General features: G+C 35.7%; 1 protein-coding gene across 3 annotated transcripts in view; it reads left to right on the top strand.

The window, feature by feature from the left end:
• EPC2 (enhancer of polycomb 2) overlaps positions 1-6,410 on the top strand; it is a 179,342-nt gene extending 172,932 nt beyond the window's left edge. For all 3 annotated transcript variants that reach the window (XM_020984745.2, XM_020984746.2, XM_078146839.1), the window contains 3 exons: positions 1,396-1,555; positions 3,584-3,917; positions 5,146-6,410. In XM_020984745.2, coding sequence (XP_020840404.1) covers positions 1,396-1,555; positions 3,584-3,917; positions 5,146-5,218 — 567 coding nt within the window. In that variant the 3' untranslated portion in view covers positions 5,219-6,410. The remainder of the gene's footprint in view (positions 1-1,395; positions 1,556-3,583; positions 3,918-5,145) is intronic.
• The last annotated feature ends 17,771 nt before the right edge of the window (positions 6,411-24,181 follow it).

Raw genomic sequence — 24,181 nt, forward strand, 5'->3', positions numbered from 1 at the left:
TGACTTTCCTTTTTTGTCTAAGTTTTTACTTCTGTTTAGCATAAAGACTACTGTGATACTGCTGCTCTAGGATTTAGAAGGGACATTAAATTTCAACTAATCTGTATGTTTTGAAAAAGTAAATTTCCTTTACTTATTCTTGATATTTAGAATTTTTCATTGAGTCAGATAATATTTTTAATGCTTTCATGATGAGGAAAAAAACTCTAAGAATACTAAAGATGTTAGGATAGTGTATAACTGAAAATATTTATCCAGAAATAGAACTTTTCTGATATATTTTATTATTTTCTAATAATTATTTAAACAAACACTATATTGTTATGCTCATTTTAAATGAAAGGTTATTATGCCTTAGTTCAATAATTCCAAAGGAACCAACCAGTCACTTCACTCTGTTTTGCTGCCTTTCTGTCTGTCATTATACCTTCCCTGGAGGAATGAGGAGTCCTTTGCAAAACAGAATCTACTGTCACCAGAAATTAGGGTCTTTAGTAAGTCATAGACAAGACTATATGCCTATATAGTAGGGACAAAAATAAGAATACTGGGACTGTTTTTCCCTCATATGCCTCAAATTTGAAATCACTGTGATGTTTTAATGTAAGTAATACATATGGGTTTTATTAAGTTTTATTATCTGCATATTGAAATAAAATTGCTCAGATTTCATCTTCACTTTATCATTATTTTGGTCAGTATTCCAAGATAATTGTACAAATTAATTTGATTATGAACTTTGGCCAACAGTGAAAATAAAATGGCTGTAATATATTTCTAAACATCTGAGTCTAGACCTCTTTCAGCTGTATACTATCATGATCTTGGATCCAGATCTTTTGGTTGACAAACCTAGTAGGATCTACCCATATTGATGCTGACTATGGTTTTCAGACAGCAACAGTTTCTATCTTATCTGGGGGAATCCTATATCCAAAGCTGAAAGGGACTTCACAGACCACTTCCTTCTCCTACTGATAAGAAAACTTTGTCCCAGGAAGTATAAGTGATGTAACCAAGGTCACATAGATAGTAGGTATCACAAGGAATTGGAATATGAACCCAGGTCCTTGGTTCTAGAGCAAAAGTTCTGTCCACTGTATGGACTGTTACTTCCTTTAGTGATCTTCATATAATGAAGACTGTTGACTGGAGTTTCAGTATTTTCTTAAAAGGACTTGTATTATTCCATGAAGTATTTGCACTGGTTGTGGGGTCCTAAGTCCAGCAACCTGAGAATTTCAAGGGATCTCAGAATCTAGATGTTTTCATTTATGATTTTTGAAATGGTCCCAGAGTGGGGAAGGCAACAGCCTATTAGGGCCATCCCATTCTTCAGTGTGCTTTGGAAGTCACAAGCAGAGAATTAAGAATTTAACTTTGTTCATTTTGTAGGGCTCAAGCACCTCTGACTGTATGTCTAAAACACTTGACTCAGCCAGCGCCCACTTTGCTGCATCTGCAGTGGTCAGTGCACCAGTTCCAACTCGCAGTGAGGTGACCAAGGAACAGAGCACTAGCCACAGTAATATAAATGGTGTTGTCCAGCCTTCAGGTAAGGCTGACGTTTCAAATGGTCTTGACTGGAACAACTTAGGGTTATAGACCCAGAGCTAAGAAACAGAGAGGATAAATGACTTGCCAAGTAAAGTTGCACACCTGGGATTCAAACTTACATCCTATGACCCTATGTTCAACACCTTTTCCACTGTACCACATTGCCAGTCATGTTATTCACGAAGTTAGATTTTGATTTCCTCTTTGTTAATATCCTATGACATTTATGGCAATAGAATGGAAAAGATTATATATTAAAACTTTATTCACAGAGATATTTTTTAAAATAAATCTTATAGTTCGTATCATTTATAATTTTTCCACTTTTATACATGTTATAATTAATGGTCAGTAATTGACTAGTGTCCGAAAGTTAGCTAAAAGATTTAACACAATTTGAAATATTATACTCTTCCTGCCTCTTAGTGATGTGAATTTAATTTATCAACCTAGGAGAAATGTCACAAAATTGAAATACTTCAGTTGGGTATTTTCTGAGGATTAGGTTTATACCTGTGGGAGGGAGATAATGAGATAGAGAAGAATGTCAGTAGCTTGGTATTCTAGATGGAAGAAAAGAAAATTATAGCTTCCTTTCTTCTTTTCTTCTCCCTAGAACTCAGATTTAGCCTAATCTTTTCTGTACTTATCCTTACTATTCTTTATTCCTCCTAGTTTCTTGACAATCTCATCACCATTTATCTAACCCATTGTGCTTATATACCATGTCAACACTGCATTACACTTGGGACAATAAATGTCAGATGTATCAGCCACAATTGAAGAGAGAGATATTTAGAGAGGTGAAATCAGTTCTAAACCTCCAGTCTTTGAATATATAAATATCTGTGTATACAAGTGGCTCACCTTTACCCTGATCAGTATTGATATGGAAGCCTGGCTGTCCTTCCAGTCTGCCATGGGTCTTCAGAGACTATTATTTTTGCATCTGTCACCCTTTAATGTTCTGTCTATCTGCTAGAACACCAAAACTTTTTCCTGTTTATTTGATGGAATTCCTTATTACAGATTATACATCCATATTGGTACCCATGCCAGGTCTTCCATGAACAGTAATAAAATGCAAACTGTCATTTCCATCTGCCTCAGTCTCCAAAATGTGCTCTCGACTTCTAGAATTTACATACCACTTTCTCTAGTTTACTAGAATACTGAGGGCAACTGGAAGCTGTGTCTTCCATGGTTCCCTTCAGTGAGTTTTAGGTTTGTGGGAGGTGAATGTATTACATGTAGCAAAGATGTTTATTTACTTTAGAAGTAACATAGCAATGAAGGGTGGTAATGATGGGAATAATGAGGTCAGATGTGGGCATAAACACAGTTTGGGTGATTAGGTTAGTTCTGTATAATTTAAAACATTTTGTCAGCCTGCCTAAGTTAGAAGAATTGGGTATAGAGGCCATTTGAAAAATGGTGGGTGACAGTGTTAGGAAGGATTGGGCAGGAGTAATTTTGGGTGAGTTTACGGTAGTTAAGAACGATGGCTAAGATTCCTTGGCAAACATTTAGTACCAGTATATGAAAGGAATAGTACTTAAAAGTAGGCCACTTAATGGGCAGGCTATTTTTGTCTTATTTAATTTTGTTCCTTATTCGGTCTTAGATGTCTGTTCGTTGAATATGGGTTAATTTCCCCTCTCCATTTTTATCAAAATACCCCTAAAATAGGGGGTGCATTGCTTCATCTAATTATAATTACCCATTTTCAACAGAATGTGAATTTCCCACAATATGCATTTCACTTTTTGTATGCTCTTTCTAGATAATGAAAATGAAAAGATGGCAAAATTCTAAATATAATTTGCTAGTTTTCAGAGCCTCACTATAGAAATGATAAAATTTTCATTTCCTGTTTTTTAAAAAAATTTACGTTTTCATTAATAAAGATATTGATTTTTTTCAATCCTAGTAAAATATTTGCTAGCATAAATATTTGTTTTGTTATAGTTTAATTTTAAATAATTTCATTCACCTTTTCACCAGATGACCTTTCTTTCCTTCCTAGGAACCTCTAAAACTCTGTACTCCACCAATATGGCTTTATCATCCAGCCCAGGGATTTCAACTGTACAACTTGTAAGGACAGTTGGCCACACCACCACAAACCACTTAATCCCAGCATTGTGCACAAGCAGTCCTCAGACACTTCCCATGAACAATTCCTGCCTGACAAATGCAGTGCACCTCAACAATGTCAGTGTTGTTTCTCCAGTCAATGTGCATATCAATACAAGGACTTCAGCACCATCGCCAACAGCCTTAAAACTTGCCACAGTTGCTGCCAGTATGGACAGAGTGCCAAAGGTGACTCCTAGCAGTGCCATCAGCAGCATAGCAAGGTATGTGTCATTGTCTAGAACAGAATAAATTCCAGAGTTATAAGGGACCTTCTAAATTCTATACTCCAGTCCTGTCATTGTATAGATAAGGAAACTGGGTGCAGAAAAATTAAATGACTTGTATAAGGACATTCAGCCTCTAAATGTCAGAATCATACTAGAAAACCAGGTTTCCTCTTCTAGCATATTAGACATTATTTTCTTTCATTTCTTTCCTTTGGTCTAACAAATTGGCCTTACTCTTATTCCTTTTTCCATCTCTTTGCCTTTGTACAGCGGACCTCCATACCTGCAATACACTCCTCATCTCCATCTTAGATTCCCTAGTATTGTAAAAAACTCACCCTACATTCTGGTTCCTATATAAGCGTTACCTGATCCTCCCAGCTGCTTTTGTTACCCTTCCCCCTTTCTGTGTATTAATTTTAAACATTTTATATAGTTATATGTTGTTTTTCTCTATAGAAAATAAGCCCTTTTTGGTCAGGGATCATTTCATTCTTTGTATTTGTATCCTCAGCATTTGACACAGTACCCACCACTGTATAGTAGGTATTTAAAACATGCTTTTTGTTTAATTAATTGATTGGTTTTTACTATAGAGTAAGTTTTCAGCCTTCTTTATATGTCTCTTAAAAATACACAAAATTCCTTAAAAGCAGTGATGATATCTTAATTCTTCTTCCCCCAGCACAGCAACTTGCATATAGTATACAATTCTCAGATATTTATTAAGTTGATTAATGGGAAACTTTTGAGGATAGCCAGGTGGTTAGACAGGGATGCCATATTTAATAGATTGATAAGCATACAGTCATGCATACTAATTTTTAAAAGACTATAAGTAAATCTATGCATGATGTTTCTGGGATATGTCTTGACCACAGAAGATATTTCGGAAGACCTTTCAATTACCTCATGTTACATATTGAAATTGTTCATATCATCAGCTTTATTAAATATTTCTTTACAAATACAGTGGATTGGCTAAAGATATTATTTTGATTAATATAACAGCATAGTCAAGTTATGAGAAGATTAAAGGGATTTCTTCAGTGACAAGAAATATACTTTCTTTTTTCCAGTCTAGTTATGTCAGTACTTGATTTTTAATTTTGTTTTGTATGTGTTCAGAATTAGTGCTCATATAAAGGTTTCTCAGGACATAAGCAATGTCAGCGTCATATTTAAAACACTAATATTTATATTATCATTACTCTTGTTTCAGAGAGAACCATGAACCAGAAAGATTGGGTTTAAATGGAATAGCGGAAACAACAGTAGCTATGGAAGTGACATAACCTCCAGCTGGTGGCGCTGACCTGTGCTGATGGTGTGTAGTAATTTCTTTTCAAATGAATGCAAAATACAACACTCTGTGGATCACAGAGAACTAAAATGGACCTATTGAACTATCAATATATCGTATATTAAATCGATATATAATGTACATTTTGTAAAATTGGGAAAATCACTACCTTGTAAAATAGTTTATTTGTATCATCAATATTATTTCTGTTACTTGAATAGTAGATATTCATCATCATGCTTTTGCACTTGAATTTGCAACTGAATGGATTTAAAAAATAATTCTTTAATGGGATCATGAGCATGAAATGGGATCCTGCATCACTTGTTTTAACTATTTATTTTGCCATGTTTACATTTTGTATCTTGTACAAATAAATCAAACTTTGTGTCTAAAAAGTTAAAGATTCATAGCTAGGAAATGAAATTCTTGTAATTTTTTTCTAAAGGAACTGTAAAGTTTTCACTTGGTTCATTTTGTTTCACAATTTGACTAGATGGACTTTTTGGTAAATACTTTAGTGGCATTTCACTGTCAAATATGAAGTTCAAGGCAAAATAGTATTTTCTATTACTGTGCAGGGGAAAGGGATGGATCGATACATGCAAATTTAATGTAGTAACTCACTTTTCCATATATTTTGAATGTATATTTCTATTTATAATACCAGTTTATAAAAAATAATTACACAGAAAAAAACTGACTAGGAAAAATTATGCATCTAGCACATATAAATTGTGCAGATAAGAAAATTTTTCAACTGATTACATTTTATCTGAAGACTACATATTTTAACGGCTTTAAAACTGTAACACACCACATAAAGAATATTTTACCAGGTATGTATTGCATTATATCATTGCAATAATTATTGGATGTCTAGATATCGAGCCATCCCAGGTGGTGGGAGGGGGGAGGGTTGTGGCAAGATTGTCTTTTCAATTTCGGAGAATTTTCCTGTGGCTACAAGGCAAGTAACGGGTTGGAAAAAGTCTGACTGTAAGTGTTGGACACCTTCGTAGTGTAGTGTTTTAGTGACTTTTTTTATACGGTTCTTGTAAATTAGATATGTGTAGTGGTGTTTCAGAATGTTTGTTTATGCACTAGTTCAGACAACTTTCCCTGTTACTTGTTCTTGATAAGTGAAAACTGCAGGGAAATAAAAATACATATCAAAACATGAACATGTTGCATATGTTTATTTCAAAATGAAACAGTATAAATGGAAATTTAAGAAAGATAATAGCACTTAGCAGCACTTTTCATTTTCACAGTGCTTTTCAAGCATTAACAAAGAAAATTATAAGCCTATCATTGGGCATTATGGTTTTCCTGATAATCCAGTATAAGCTACCTTTGAGATGGAAAGATCTTAAGTATTTTACAGAACGTAATTAATTTGCAGTATAATAGAAATTGGAAATTGCAAATGAGCCTCTTTATGAATAAAAGTTTAGTATAGAGTTACTTTATAAGGGTTTTTTTGTCACATGAGGAGGGAATATAACTACTTTTAAATGAGAAATGATGAAAACTACATTTTAAGCTTACATTAATGATTTTATACTTTACAGTTTTATCTACAGTCCTGGAAATTGTGAATGGTTGTGTCAGTTGAATTAACAGGCCAAGATTTTAGAACAGCAGGTGAAATTTCTGTTGAGAGTGATTTTAATTGGGTCCTAAATTTGTATAACAATTTATGGGCAAAAAATAGAGAAAAAAATAAATTGAATTTCCTCCATCAGTTTGACCTGACAAGATCCATACTCTTTTCTGCCATTTTACATAATTCTTTTAAGTTCTGGTTGCTGATTTCATAACAGAGCAACTTTGGTTTGGTATGTCCTGTGACTGTTTTTCTGCTTTCAGTGAAAGTGTCTCAATTGTTGCTAAGGAATATGACAACTATATAGTACAGATTGATGAAAAAGGTTTTTTCCCCCCATCAAATAAAGTAAGAACGTAATTTGCCTTGGACAATATACATAATTCTACTAAATGAGGAGACTGCCAATATTTGAAAGAGGATGTTACCAAGATCTACAATGTATCAGTTACTTCTCTTATTTCTGTACTACTTCAAAAGGTCCATGTTTTCACCTGTGTGGCCATTTCCTCCATTGATGCAGATTATACTGTCTCTGTTCCTTAGTAGGAGGTCTTCATGAGTTACTGTGGTGAAAAGAAATCTACCTAGTGACCAGGATTTCTGATCTAACCAGACTGATTCTCAGGTGATGGCTATCTGGGCCTGGCACGAGATACTTGGTGGCAGTTAGATAGGATGTACCAGAGTCTAGGTCCCCTTGCAAAAACCTTTGAGAAGCCAGGGTTGTCACTATACTGTCGTGAGACTTTGGCAGAGAATTGAATACCAATACCATTTTCATTCCTTTAAAACAAAGCCGAAAGGTAAGCTTTTCTAATTAAAGAAGATTGATGGGCAGTGTTTTTGTTTGCTACATACGTAGAGTATCTTTCAAAACTAATCAAATGATGGATTCTATTTACATTTTGAGATAATGAAATGTGGTAGATGGTGCAGCACAGTAACTACATTTTAAAATAGTATACACTTGCCCCTTCTACATCAAGGGGATTAGGGGAACGGTGCCCCAGTGATCTAGTAAATCCACATAAAATTTTTTGGCGCTCCTTTTGTCCAGAGAAAGGAGAAGAAATCTGATTTTTTTTTTCTTTTTTTGTTATGGGATGTTTACCTTACTGTAAAATTTTGGTTATGCATTTCTGAGTTTCTAAATTTTTTCTATGTTGTCTGCTGGGCTTTGCATGTTGTCTGCAGCTTCTGCAAAACTCCCCAAAAAATTCCCACTTAATCTCTTATGCTGACTTGCAATACATTGAAACCATGGGGAAATGGAAGGGATAACTGTTATTACCTGTTGATTTTCTAACTAGTATCAGAATTTCTCACAGTAAATGCTCTGCTACTTTAAGCCCTCAGAATGACTCTTTTTTTTTCCTTTTTCTTCTTTTTTTTTTTTTGGTGAGGTGATTGGGGTTAAGTGACTTGCCCAGATTCACAGAGCTAGCGAATGTTATGTGTCTGAGGCAGGATTTGAACTCAGGTCCTTCTGACTCCAGTGCCCGTGCTCTATTCACTGCACCATCTAGCTGCCCCTAGAATGAGCCATTTTCAGCAGTCAAGTTTTCTTACAGCACAAAGCTGTAAGTCCTAGAACTTTATAATTTTGCCATTTGGGGAAACTTTTATAAAATGTACTTATGTTTCCTTTTTTATTTAAAAACAATACAGTTCATAACCTAACCTTTCCTTGGGTCATTATGAACATTAGTTATCATGTTATGCAATAGGTGTAACTGAATATGACAGTGTAGATGGTATAGAACAAAAGGCTAAATGGGTAGTGATCCTAGCAGTGACCTAAACTTGAGTTCTCCAAAACGTTTTTGATGTCAGTTTCCTTCTCGGTTATTTTCCTCTTTTCATATAGGTGGAATAAAGCATGTACAGCTTTGCATGACTGACTAGGATATGTAACATACCTGCCTTTCAGCACAGTTAATAATAGCTTTCTCCTAAGTGATACTTTATTCCTCTAGAAAATCACTCTACTCTTCGTTGTTGTGATCAGTGTCTTTAATCCATCAACATTAGAAGTGACTTCCTCCATCACTAACAAAGTAGACTGCCATCATTTTGTACTTATTCTCTTATGTCACTTACTGGTTTTTTGATACAATATGACATAGTCCCTTGACCATTTGAAGAATTTGGAAGGTTTAGCCTAAGGATAGTCTTCATCACCAGATGTAATTTCTATAAATGACATCAGTCTACAATTTTCTCTTAAATTTTCTTTAATGTTTAGTTTTGAACAGAAACCTAGGCAGAAGCAGTTTGTGAGATGCGATACCTAAATACTAACATAATAAATCAACTATCCTGAAATATCTTCCATAGTATTATTTCATGTTATTACATCATTCAGTTATACCATTATCAGTTGAATCAGTGAGGTAACATTGGGTTAAAAAAATATTACAAGACACTAAACTTGTTTCCACAGCTTAAGCTCTACAGTTATTTAACAATATGAATAGCCTTGCCATCCTCCAGGCGAACCTGTGGTTTGAAAACACATTTTACTGCAGGTACAAAAGATAGAAGCAGTCTGAAAAAATGTTTCTTTACCCATGCATTAGATTGTATTCTGTAAGTAGCAAAACCCTTTAGATTGATTTCCAGTTTTACCTGAAGGGAGCCTGTACTCAGCATTCAATATCTAATTTTAGAGCTGGAAGATACCTTGGAGGCCATTTAATCCAAATTTCCATTTTATAGATGAAGAAACACATTCAAAGAGGCTTAGTGACTTCCAGGGTCATACAGGAAGAGCTACGATTCAGACCCCTGGTCTTCCAACTCCAAATCCATGCTCCTTTTAATTATGCATGCTGTCTTTTGAAAATCAGTCAGCTTGTCCTTGTTCTGCTTAAGCCCAGGGAGAAAGGATTCTCTGACACTTTTCTAAGTAGAAATTGAAAAGCATTGCCAAAATTGGCAAATTCCAAAATATTAGACAATTCTGGAGATAGACTATGCTTATAAATGAATACTGGGGAAAAAAAGCCTTCTCTAGCTTTATTGTTTTCTGACTTTTTCACCAGCCATGTATGTGTATTCTTCTAAAGCTATGTTTCATTTTGGAATTCTGTGGTCACTCTTTCAAAAAATAAACATTGATTAGTCTACCCCATTTGCCCATTTAAAAAAAAAACTGTCTCCTCAACTGGCATTGGGCCAGAAACAAGAAAACCCTCTGATATTTTCACTGAGAGGCAGTTACACAAAAACATGGTATCGGTGCTATAGTTAATGTAAGTACATAATGCTAATTTACACTGATATTATACTTTAAGTTTGAAAGGCACTTTCATCACAATAACTCTATGAGAAATATTTTTATTACACTTTACAGACAGGAAAATTGAGACTGTGACTTGCCTATGATGTCATGACCTAGGAAGTTTCTGAGGTCAGATTAACCCTAGGTCCTGCGGTGTGTAGGAGCCAGGTCTAATTCTCAGGCAGACTGTTAAACTTTCTGAGCATTAACACCTCATAAATCAGCATTGGCTATAACCTGAGCTTAATTTATTATTTTGCTGATTATACAGAGTTAAAGTGTTAATAATGTAGATGAAACTTAAAAGTGTGTGTGCATACATTCCTCTTTTCTCTGATCCTCTTCCCCCCAGCCTGGTTGCTAAATATTTACTCTGTATAGCTCTATGACCATTGTTTGAGCTCAATAGGATACAGTAGAAAGCTTAATGAATGAGCAATAATAATAATAACTGGCATTTACATAATAGTTCAAGGTTTGCAAAGTACTTTACATCCATTAACTCATTGGAGCCTCACAATACCCATCTCCACCCTGCCCTTAATGTCCAATATTCTCCCCTTTTAATGACTTGTGAAACTATTAAGAGTTTTTGAGATGGGAAATTATCTTTTAAGCCATGCAAACTTCAATTCAGCCAAAATTTATTAAACACCTGTTCTGTTCATACATTATATGAACTTCACATTTTCCACATAAAATCTTAGTTATGATGAAAGCTAAAATCAAACTAAGCCCATGTCACCTCAGTGGCTCATAAAAGTAATACCTCATTGACATGGTTTTTAGCAACAAAATAATCCAGTACAACAAATGATTTCTTCAGGCCTGATTTAAAGATTTTTAAGGAAGAAAAGAACTAACTAACAAACTAAATTGGTCATGTCCTCTTCCCCTAATGTTTCTCGTTTGCTAATTCATTAAATACATTTAAACTACAGATAATAATAGTTGACATGTTATTGTAGCAGCCTTTCTCTTTCATCCCTTTTAGTATCAGGAGGATGGATCAGCATTTTGTTTAAATTAATCAAGTTGACTTCATGTGAAAGGTGAAACTTTTATTTGCCAGTCTTAGAGTTGTTAAAATCTAAAGTAGTTTATGGTATTAAAGTGTTCCCCTTTAGAAGATTGTTTATAAGAACCTTTTAAAAATATTTAACTTTTGTCATCTTACAATCCTTAAAATCCATTCTTAGAACATTTTATTGCACAAATGATAATGAGTAAATAGTGAGAGAAAAAACTTTTTTCAACCAAAGTTTTCCGTCCACATTGTAAGGGGCTATTAGCCTTCTATTGAAAAGTAAGAAGACTTTGGAAAAAATTTCTGTCTGATGGATATAACATTTATTATCAGTGATTGTTTTTAAAATTCTTGTTACTCCTATGCCTGTTGACCTAGAGATTTCACATTATATTTCAAGGAAGTCATTAACAAAAAGAAGACTCCATACAATAAAATATTTGTAGCAAAACTTTTTGTGATAGCAAAGATCTAAAAACATTTTGTCATTCAGTCATTTTCAGTTGGGTTCAACTCTTTGTGACCCCATTTAGGGTTTTCTTGGCAGAGATAGTTTGCCATTTCCTTCTCCAGTGTATTTTATAGAGGAGGGAACTGAGGCCAACAGGGTAAAGTGACTTGCCCAGGGTTACACGGCTAATAAGTGTCTGAGGCTGGATTTGAACTCAGGAAAATGAGTCTTCCTGACTCAGGTCCCATCATTCTGTCAACTGTGGCACCTAGCTACCATCACTTGCAGAATGGCTAAACAATTTGTGGTACATGAATGTAATGGAATATTACTGTATTATAAGAAACAGTGAATGAGACAAACACAGAAAAGCATGAAAAGACTTAAATGAACTGATGCAAAGTGAAGTAAGCAGAACCAGGAAAACAATATAGTCAATAACTACAATAATGTAAAATGGAAAGAACAACTGCAAAACAATTTAAAAAAGAAAAAAAGAATGGCAAAATTATAAAAAAAAAACACAAGTTTGACCCTAAAAAAAATATGAGAAAACACCTACCTGCCTCATCCTTGCAGAGGTAGGGGAAGGGTGTCCCCAGGTGTGGAACATTGTGTATAATGTCAGATTTTTAAAATGTATTGATCAATTTTACTGGGTTTTTTTTTCTCTTTTCTAAAAACATTCTTTGTTTTAAGGGATGGCTCTCTGAGAGGGGTAAGGGAAGGGATGCAGGGGGAAATCTAGATGATGTAAAAATAAAAGATATCAATAAAATCTATTTTTTAAAAATTCCGTGTCTATGACAGATCATTGTTTTCTATCTGCATTTTATTTTGGGGTTGCCACTTTATTGGAAGCAATTTTTCCATAGATGTCAGGAACCTGGGAAAGTATTCAGTAGAATTGTCTATTTGACCTATCACTGGAGATAAGGTTCTCAGTCTTTCCCATAACAGCCAGCTCAGTGCTCTGTTATTAACTATGCTATGATTAACTTGCCAAACAACAACTGTAGCAAATAGTTTGTGGTGCACACCCATTCAGTATCAGATATGGTTAATTTTTTCTTTTAATTATTCTGGTTCTGACTACTTTAAAGAAATAGTCTCACAAATGAGGAATGATTTCTAGATTTGAATTTTGGCACTTTAGCACCTTTTTTTCATAAAAATATTTTTTGGTATTTTCTTCATCTGCTCTGTTCACCTGTAATTCCACTAATTTTTGGTTTTATTAGTTTTCATATAAACCCTGGTTCTGCCTAAATTAAGGGGAGGAAAGGGAGAGAGCTCTTGCATACTCAAGTACAGTGTTTTGCAAATTACTTGGGGCAAAAAATAATTTTTATTTGACTTCATTTTATCATTATGAACACTCTTCTACTGTCACTAATTAGACCAGACTGTTCTAACCTTGACCAGATACAACAGGATTAATCTGATTTCCCTTTTAGTTGGTTTTCTGGTAGTTGAGTGCTGCATTTTATGTCATTTCATTGCTCTCTTGTGTTCTCAGTTCTATTTTTAAAAAATGAATATTACTTAAGGAAATATCTAAAAGTTATATCACTTGAAGAGCACACTTCAACAACTGTTAGAGGTATTGCAGTACCTGTTGACATGGGGAAGTAAACATGGCTGAGATTTTTTAAAATGTCTATAACAGTTATTTCTGCCAAACTAATTAATTCTCAGAAAACAAGAAAAGACTTTTAAAGGGACTTAACAGCTGGAGGGGATGCTATTGATTCCTCTGCAGTGTAGGCTTCTTAAAATTGCATGAGCAAGAAGACCAATAGAAATAGAAAACCTAGTTGCCAACCATAGCTATGAAGAAAAAAACCATCGAGATGATAAATATTTTCATGACATGCTGAAAATTGGAAAAAGTAATTTTTACTGATGAAACTCACTTTTTAATTCAAAGCTATATACCAAAAGTATTTTCAGAAGAAGTTAAGGTCAATAAGATCTAAACATCTTCATTAGATTGTGAAACATTTACCCCAAAAATATTTTGGGAATTTTTCGTTTCCAGTGGGCCTGAAAGTCTTATTTCCATTGAGGTAATGATGAATTTTAATAAATATATCAATATCCTCAGAAGCAGAAGTTGTTCGAAAGTCAACAAAAATTCCCAAGTAGAGATGGATTACTGTAGAATGGCTTTGCACTATACCACATGTTACAAAAGGTTTAGAGACATATACATGCTTCCCAATGGCCGGGGAAGTCATCTGATTTAAACTCACTGAAAATATTTGGGCCAGCAAAAAGAAAAAAAAGACTATTGATACTTTTTTTAAAAGCACAGAAGAGAACAGAAGGAGCAGTTTGGAAAGTAATATAGAATTTATTACATTAAAAAATGTGAAATGGTGATTCACGGTTTAATATAGAATCTTTTTGTCCTCTGCTCTGTATGAAAATGTTCTTTATTTGGTGTTTAAGTTCAGTGTTTTAAACTTAAAAATATGTTCTATAATAAAGGATAGATTTGGAAAAATTAACTGTTCTTTAAAGATACACTTAATATCCAATATGGTGATAAAAGTGTGGTTTCATGGTGGGTTAAAGAATATGTATCAAAATCTTGTGAAAGTACTGCCGAGTCATGTATGAGTGATTGCAGCAAAAAAGAGAATATATCACATTAAAAGTTTTTTAAGATGTAAAAAGTTGTAAAGTTTATTATATATCAACAAATTTAATTATCTTATTTTGTTCTTTATACACCACTTGTTAAGATTCATCAGGAGAGCTGCACCTCAAAACTCCACGAGAGGTAAAATAATGTTTCCTGAAGATGATGAAGAGGAGTTAATGTTACCAGAGTTAACCAATTGCACAGGGCTTAAAATTTTACTCTTTCACTGATGTAACAGAGCTGTACAACACAACCTGATGCTGTAAGGTAGATGGATGGAAGGAAGAAAAGAAGAATAGAAGGGAAAAAAAGGCAATATTAATTCTAAAAACCAAAATGTAAAAACCAAAGAGAGCAGCTAGCGAGTAAAACTTAAAAACTTCTTTCTGGCCACAAATAGAGCATATTGCCTTGCTTGACCTTTGTTTTCCTCTCCACTACAAAATGGGAATACTAATACCTATAATGCCTACTTTATAATACCATTGGATTGAATGAAATAATATGCAAAGTGTTTTGCAGATTTATATTCCTTACTATATGTCAGCTGTTATTTATTATTCCCAGTGGTAGACTTCAGTGCCACCTACTGCTTGGAGGAGATTCTGTGTTGCCTGCTGTGTGTATAGGCTTCATTCATATATTACATCTTTAGTAATTAATACTGCCAATGGTATTTGTTAGTCAAGGCTTTATTAAGCATTTACTAGGTGCCAGGCACTGTGCTAAGTTCTGAGGATACAAGTAGAATAAATGAAACAATCCCTATATGAAAATAGTTAAGGCAGTTCTTTAAAAAGCATGGGGATATTGCTAATTAGCATTTAAATAATTTACTGCGTATGTAAATCACCTGCATAACATAGGTTCATTGTATTGTCTAAATGTATGCTTTAATGCAATATGATATGTAATTTTAAATTATGTCTGCTATTAAGATGGCATTTAAGATTACTATTATGCAGGTAGAAATACAGTTTATTAAATTACATTAATTTTTTAAAATTATATTACATTTGCTCAAGTTGGCTATTATAAATGTAGACAATAATTGAGTTTAACCACAGGAACTCTTGACAAAGGGTAGCAGTTAAGCAAGTCATTGGATTACAGATACTGGTTTATATTTGTATAAGTCAGATTTTGCAGACATCAAATTAGTGATTTTTTTAGCAAGGAAAAAGTGCACAGAAGTCTAAATTATTTAATGACTCATGAGATAGTGAGTTCATTACTGGAAGTATTTAAGCAGAGATTTTGACCACTGTCAAACAGGTTGGAAAAGCTTTTTGCTCAACTAGTCTATGACATGAGTGAAGGCCTGTAGGGCCCTTTGGGGATTTTCTTTTTGAGCATTCTTCAGAATAAGATATGTTGTATACATTAACAATTTTATATATAAGCTCACAATAGTGTTTTAGGAGATTCTTCCATTAATAGATCAAATATGGGTCCACAGCTTGGAGAATGGTACCTATGAGCTGGGCAGAAAGGAAAAGGGATTAGGGAAAAAATCCTCTCCTATTGTGACTATAGGAATAGTTGCTGTATATCTAATACTGCTTCTGTATACAGGTGCAAGATGTAGGGAGAAGAGTGAGAAGTCAGGTTTTGAAGTCTATAGGTTTTAAGAGATTAAGAATCTTTAATGGTAAAAGTATTTGGACTAATAAGAGTATGCCACAAATTGGCATTTGGTAAGCACATGCTGAGGCTTCTTCTTAATCTGTGAATTTATGATCCCATGTAAGGTAATTTAATTGAGAATATCTTAACAAGATCTTAAGTAGTAGTAGGCACAGTTAGTGGGCTCTGCCTATACAATTCATATAATAAACATTTATCGAGCATATGCTATGTCACATTGTGGAAAACTAACTATATTTCTGTGTTTTAGGGGATGTGGATAAAGATGACTGAGGCACATGCAGAGATTTTACAACATTGTACTGTTTGTGTACAACCTCTCAATACTGCTACGAGCTTTCATAAGCTTTCGTTTTCTACTTTGGGATGTTTACTAAGGATGTTTGCTCAAGTTGCTATTACAAATGTAGACCGTAATTGAGCTTAACCACAGAAATTCTTGACGAGAGGTAGCAGGCAAGTCACTGGATTTGCAGATATTAGTTTATATTTGCACAAGTCAGATTTTGCAGACATCAAATCAGTAATTTTTTTTTTTAGCAAGGAAAAAGTACACAGAAAATGAAAAGTCCCAAGCTCAAAGAATTAGTACTATAGGCATACAAAAATGTTATAATGAGTTTACATGTAAAAATCAATAATGTAGACACTCCATCTTCTTTGCTCAAGCAGAAAATCCCTAAAGGGCCCTAGAGTTTCTCACTCATGTCACATAGTGATGGAGCTAAAAACTTTCCCAACTTCCACCCCTGCCCTACTTCCATGACCTATCCTTGTTCTGCAACCTTAAATATACCATTTCTTACCCTTTTCCTTAGCAATCATACATTATAGCTTTAAGACTTAAAAAAAATACATTTGATAAATTGTCTATGAAGTTCTGTTGGTCCCTCCCACACTGCATTATAATGAATGATGTGCAGTGCAGCGGGGTCAAAGGGAACCACTCTAACTTCACAAACCTACGTTTCTATACAAATGTACAATTTCCAGAAAGTATTGAACTTTTTAATGCATTTTGTTTATTTTAGGCCTAGATTCTGTGTGCTCATGCCAATTATTATGTCTATCTACCTTGACTTTTACCATGGAAGTTATTGGATGATGAGAAAATTGGCATGGGATGTGGCCAGGGGTAGGAGGTAGGTGGGGAGGAGAAAGGATAATGAGAATAGAACAACATAAGTAAGGCAATTCATATTAGCCAAACATAGTGCAATCCCACTTATGTAAGCTCTTTGGGATCAGGGACTGTTTAGTTGATCTTTCTTTGTATTCCTAGGGCCTAATATAGTGCCTGGCATCTAGAACCTACCTTATAAGACACTTTATAAATGCTTATTTTATAGTGAGGCCACCTGTTTGCAACTTTAGAGTCTAGAGTGTCCTTTTCATATAGATCATGGTACAAGTTTGTAACCTTTTTTTTTTTTTGGCGAGGCAATTGGGGTTAAGTGACTTGCCCAGGGTCACACAGCTAGTAAGCATCAAGTGTCTGGTCTGAAATCAGATTTGAACTCAGGGCTTCCTGATTCCAGGGCTGGTGTTCTATCCACTGTGCCACCTAGCTGTCCCTGTAACCATTTTAAAAACAACACATTTATAGCATAAATGGAATTCCAATAAATTCTTTTTTGGTAGAAAGGAAAATTAAGAAAGAACTGTCTTGTGCCTCATTGAAAACAGTTGAAGTTTTATTGAAACACTAAAAAGATTGCATTATAAGGGTGTTTCATGTATAATGAAGGCCTAGAGTTTACATCCTAGGATATGCCCAAAGATAGCATTATAGCAAAGTTGTAAGTATTCTCATAGTAATATGCATGTATTTATTAAACATCAATCAATAATAAGTGTTTGTTGAATGCCCATCATGTGCAAATGACTAAGTACTTTGGGGGAATACAAAGACAGTGCTTATGTTCTTGTGTGTGTGTGTGTGTGTGTGTGTGTGTGTGTGTGTGTGTGAAGGGGAGTCCAATAGTTAATAATCTAACAATCTGAGAAATGTCCCTAATGCCAAATGAAGGGTGCAGAAAATAGCTACAGGACTTCCTAGGATCTAGAGCAAGAAAGGACTGACTATAGGAATCAACTGAGAGACAGGTGAAGTAAATCATATAAATAATATTAACCAAAGGACTTTTTAACCTAGATCTTTTGACTATGAATTAAGAGCTTTTTCTTTAAAAAAAAAATGCATCACTGATGCTCCTTTTTAAAAAGATTTTTTTTGTTATGAACTTGACAAATATCAACAAACATAAACATTTCCATATGTAGTCCTGTATTAGATGAAAGAACTGCTATGTCTCTTTGGTCTTGTAGATCATTGATCTTTCTGATGGCCTTTTGGATGTTTCTTGGAATATATGTGGGAAAGTTGGGCTTCTCGATAATTTTCATGGTGCCATCTTAAGCAGAAGTTCCTGATGCTGTTTTCTTAAACTATTCCCCTCAGCTGAGCTGTTTGGAACAGCTCAATGGGGAATCAAGTTGATGGGATATATATATATATATATGTGTATGTATATATATATATATGTGTGTGTATATATATATATATGTGTGTGTGTATATATATGTGTGTGTATATATATATATGTGTGTGTATATATATATGTGTGTGTGTATATATATATATACACACACACATATATATGTATATGTGTATATGTATACATGTAAATGCATATATACACATGGGTTTTTTACATGTATGGGTATATGTGTATATGTATGTATACACACACATGAAAAATCCACACATTGGTGATGTCTTAAAAAATTTATACTCATTCCCACGTCTAATCCGCATTAGTCAGGAGGCATGCTTCATTTTTAATCTTCTGAAATCAGCGGGCTATTTTATCGTTCAGAGTTCTTTAAGTGTTTTGTTTTGTTGTTTTATTTTTTTTTATTGTAATCATTGTGTGAAATATTCTCCTGATTCTTCTTACTTTGTGCTGCATTATGTTTAAACACATCTTTCTAAGTCTCTCTGAATTATTTGTATTCATTTATTGCAACAGAGGCAATGTGGAATAGTGAATAAGAGGACTGGCCTTGTAGCCAGGAAAATCTGAATGTAAGTCTTGTCTCTGATGCATGTTTGCTACATGATTGTGAGCAATTTACTTACGTCTCTGTGCTCTTGGTAACTCTTTAAGACTATTAATTTACAGATAAGATAGCAACTTGCACTGTTAAGGAGAATTTCCTCATCTTGAAGTTCCGTATCACAGTGAAATCACAGGTTTAGTCTCTTTCCCTATTCCCAAGACATACTAATTAAATGGATATACCACAATTTGTTCAGTCATTTCCCATCCATAAGCATGTACTTTGTTTCTAGTTCTTTGCTGCTACAAAACGTAGTACTATAAATATTTTTGTATCAGTGGAATCTCTGTCTTTGACCATGGGGCACATGCCTAGTAGTGGTTGCTGCGTTAAAGCATATGTACAGTTTAATAACTGCTTTTGAATGATTCTAAATTATTTTCAAGAATAGCTGAACAAATTAAAATGGATTACTCTTCCCATGGACCCATTACTATTTACTATGTTCATCTTTGCCCATCTGAAGATAGGTGTGAAGTGAAACTTCAGAATAGCAATTAGCCTTTCCCTTATTAGTGATTTGGAGCATTCTTTAATATTATTGTTGGTAGCTTGCATTCCTTCTTTTGAAAACCTTTTGTTCATATCCTTTGAGCACTTACTCACTGGGAAATGGCTCATGATCTTACATAATTGTATCAGTTTTCTTGATACCTTGGATATCAAACCTTTCAGGGTGGCTAGGTGGCTCAGTGGTGGCCCTGAGTCAGGTAAACTCACCTTCTTGAGTTCAAATCAGCCTAGCTATGTGACCCTGGGCAAGTCACTTGACCCTGTTTGCCTTAATTTCCTCATCTGTGAAATGAGCTGGAGAAAGAAACGGCAAACCACTCCATATCTTTGCCAAGAAAACTCCAAATGGGGTCACAGGGAGTTGGACATGGCTAAAACAACTGAACGACAACAAGCCTTTCCTAAATATTTACCACAAAGATTTTCCCTCACTTAATTCATTATTTTTCTACTAAACCATTCTGCTTCTTTCAGAACAGTGAGAACAGTGGTCTTAGGAGGTGTCATGGAGGTTTTATCTGCATCTCAAGGGACAGATAAGATTTGGAAAGGAGAGGATAGGGCATTTCAGATAGATTAATAACAAAAGAAAAGTCCCAAAGACTGAAAAGTGCAATATATGTTTGGGAGAAAAATCAGTGGCTGTAATAAAAATCTCTAGGAACAAAATTCCTACATAAAAAAGTTCACTGTTGGGGCAGCTAGGTGGCGCAGTGAGTAGAGCACTGGACCTGGATTCAGGAGGACTGAGTCAAATCCAGCCTCAGACAAGTAACACTTACTAGCTGTGGGACCCTAGGCAAGTCACTTAACCCCATTGCCTAGCGAAAAAAAAAAAGTTCACTGTTACAAGAAGAAATAATATACTTTGGGCACATACTTGATACTTTGATGGATCTGTGATTTCATCTCATCTGTGTGAATGCTCTCTATTGATACAGATAACAACCTATTCATGCCTGCACATTTTGTACAATTCTTGTCCATTGATTTTCCACACACCCCCCTGCCCAGTTCTCCTCAGAAGATGATAACAGTTCTAAGGATTTTCCTCTACATTTCTTCATGTTTCATGGAAACCTATAGAAGAGGTTGGCTGTCCATCACTTTTTCTCCCTATGTGACCTGTCCATCTTTTTTTCCTTAGCTATATATCTCTGAAATCCAACTTAGAGCAGTAAATAAAGACTTGGATTCTAGTCCCATCCCTGACACTACTGTATTACCTGGGGCCAGTCATATAATCTCTCAGTGCCCTCGGGGAACTCAATCAATCAATAAACATTTATTTAGCACCAAAATGGGCAGCCAGGTGGTGAGGTGGATAGATTGCTGGTCCTGGAGTCAGGAAGACTCCTCTTCCTGAGTTCAAATCTGGCCTCAGACACTTATTAGCTGTGTGACCCTGAGCAAGTCACCTAACCCTGTTTGCCTCAGTTCCTCTTCTGTAAAATGAGCTGGAGAAGGACATGGTAATCCCTTCTGCTTTTCTGCGAAGAAAACCCCAAATAGGGTCACAAAGAGTTGGATGTGACTGAAATGATCAAACAACAACAATTTTTTAGAGACAGCTGGTGGTTCAATGGATAGAGCACTGGCCTAGAGTCAGAAAGACCTGAATTCAAAGACAGGTTCAAACACTCTGGCTGTGTGACCCTGGGCAAGTCACTTAACCTCTGATAGCCCGACAAAATGCATCCACTGGGTCCACTAGAGAAGGAAATAGCAAACCACTCCACTATTTTTGCCAAGAAAACCCCAAATGGGATCACAAAGGGTCAAACATCACTGAAACAACTGAACAACAACAATAAACAGCACCTAAAATGTGCCAGGCACTGTGACAGGCACTGGGAATATAGTTAGGAGGCAAGAGTCGCTGCCCTCAAGGAACTCACAGTCTAAAGGGGCAATCAACAAATATCTACAGACAAGCTACATACAGAATGCATAGGAAATAGTTAAGAGGAAAGGCACTAGAATTAAGAGGAGTTGGAAAAAGCTTGCTGTAGAAGATGTGATTTTAGTTGAGACTTAAAGGAAGCCAGAAAGTCAGTAAGTGGGGATGAAGAGGAGGAACATTGCAAGCATGGGAGACAGCCAGAGAAAATGCTGGGAGCTAAGAAATGGAATATCTTACTCTTGAAGCAGTAAAGAAGCTAGTGTCAATAGATCTGAGTACATGGAGAGAGGGGAGGAATGAAGGTATAAGAGGATTAGAAAAGTAGGAGAGGGCTAGGTTGTGGAGGGCTTTGAGTGCCAAAGGGAACATTTTGTATTTGATCCTGGGGGCAATAGGGGGCCACTGGAGTTTATTGACTAGTGAGGTGACATGGTCTCACCTGCACTTTAGGAAAATCACTATGGTGACTAAATGGAGGATGGGTTGAAGGAGGGAGAGACTTGGGGCAGGCAAAACCCCCAGAAAGTTATTGTAATTGTCTTAGCATGAGGTGATGAGCACCTGCACCAGTGTTGGCAGTGTCAGAGAAGAGAAGGGGGGCTTATTGGAAAGACGTTGCAAAGGTGAAATTGATAGGCCTTGGCAAGAGATTGGATATGAAGTTGAGAGATAGTGAGGAATCCAGGATTGTGAGCCTGAAAGACTTGGAGAATGACTTTGCCCTCTACACTAATGGGAAGGTAGGAGACAGAGAGAGTTTAGGGGAAAAGATGAGCTCTGTTTTGGACATATTCAGTTTAAGATGTCTACCGGATATCCACTTTGAGTCATCTGAATCACTAGGGCAGATTGGAGGTCGGCAGAGAGATTTGAGCAGGATAAGTAGATTTGAGAATCATCAGCGTAGAGATAGTAATTAAATTCATGAGAGCTGATGAGATCACCAAGTGAAGTAGTTTAGAGGGAGAAGAAAAGAGGACTCAGGACAAAACCCAGAGGACACCTAAGGTTAAAGGGTGGGATCTAGAGGAGAGTCTAGCAAAAGAGACAGAGAAGAAGAGGTCAGTTAGGTAGGAGGAAAACTGGGAGAGAGTGGTGGCCCGAAAACCTAGAAAGAAGAGAGTATCAAGAGGAAAGAGTGATCAACAGTATCAAAAACTTGCAGAGAGGTCAAGGAGAATGAGAATTGAGAAAAGGCCCTTGGGTTGGAGCCACTAAGAGAATGTTAGTGAATTTGGAGAGAGCAGTTTCAGTGGAATGATATGATTGGAAACTGAGTTGGAAGGGGTTAAGAAGGCAGTGAGAAGAAAGAAAGTGGAGGCACCTATTGTAGAAGGTGTTTTCAAAGAGTTTAGCTACAAAGAATAGAAGAAGTATAGGACAATAGTTCATGGAGATGGATGGATCAAATGAGGTTTTTTTTTTCCAAGATGGGGAAACATGGGTATATTTATAGGCAGTGGAGAAGGAGCCAGTAGATAAAAAGATTCAAAATAAGTGACAGAGTGGGGATTGATTGGGCATTTGATCACCCAGTGGATGATATACTGTAAAGGCAGAGAGCTATTGATACTTTAAGGCAGAGCTTCTTAAAGTATGGTCCAGAGACCCCTGGAGTCCCTCAGACCCTTTCAGGGGGTCCTTGAGTTTAAAACTATTTTCATAAGGAGATTAGAATATTTTTATTTCTAATACGGTAACCCATGAACACACATATAACCCATATACACAAAATTCTTTGAGGGACAGGGTCCTCAATAGTTTTTACGACTGTTGTTTATTTGTCCTTCCTTCTCAAAGAGGACCATGACATCAGGGAGATGATGTCATGACATGCAAGTGAATTGGATTTAAATGAAGGAGGGCTGTGCAAAGTCACTAGCCTCACTTTCTCCCCCAGAGCCACCTGAGTCCAGTGGCCAGATATAGATCAGGACAACTGGAAATGGCCCAGTATGCAGCGTGAAACCTTGGTCTTTTCAAGCTAAGGTATTTAACAGGTCTCAGTTTGATGGAGGCAACTCCCATCCAGTGATTAAAACTTAATAAAAGACTGTAAAAGATTGTAAAAGAGTCCTGAGATTCAAAAGTGTGAGAACCAGTGGTCTTCATTTTTTTCCAGGTTGCATTCTTGACTCAAAATTTTCTCTGCCATGCTACTTAAACCTCTTCATTCTAGAAGTTCACTCTACTCTTAGACTGTTCACACTGGAAATACTCTCTATCTCTATGGCCTCTCCCTCTGATTAAGGAAGATGATTTTTAAGGAAGATGCCTAATTACTCTCCAGGCTTCACTCCTGATTTTCCTTACTACTTTCTCTACTATGCCCCCAAGCACTGATTTTTGTACCCCTTGCAATTGGCTTTTGGACAGATTTTACTTCTTTATGAAGAGAGGAACTGATAGTCTTCCCTTAAAGCTGTGGTTCTCAAACATTTGGTCTTAGGGCTCCTTTGCATTCATAAGATTTATTGAGGATACCCTAAAGAGCTTTTGTTTATGTTGGTCATATCTATTGTTATTTGCCATATGGGAAATTAAACTGTCTTAATATTATTGTGAAAATAGTTTTGACTTTGAAGACTCCCTAGAAGAGTCTTGGGAACTCCCAGGAGTCTCAGACCACACTTTGAGAACCTCTGCCTTAAAGCATCAACAATTCTCTGCCTTTAGAGTAAGTGACCCTTTGAGAAGGTAACTGAGGGGAAGCAGGGAAGAAAGAAGGCACACTACCACTTGCCCC

The sequence above is a fragment of the Phascolarctos cinereus genome, unplaced genomic scaffold (genome assembly GCF_003287225.1).
Source record: "Phascolarctos cinereus isolate Bilbo 61053 unplaced genomic scaffold, phaCin_HiC Scaffold_726;HRSCAF=1367, whole genome shotgun sequence".
Lineage (NCBI taxonomy): Eukaryota > Metazoa > Chordata > Mammalia > Diprotodontia > Phascolarctidae > Phascolarctos > Phascolarctos cinereus.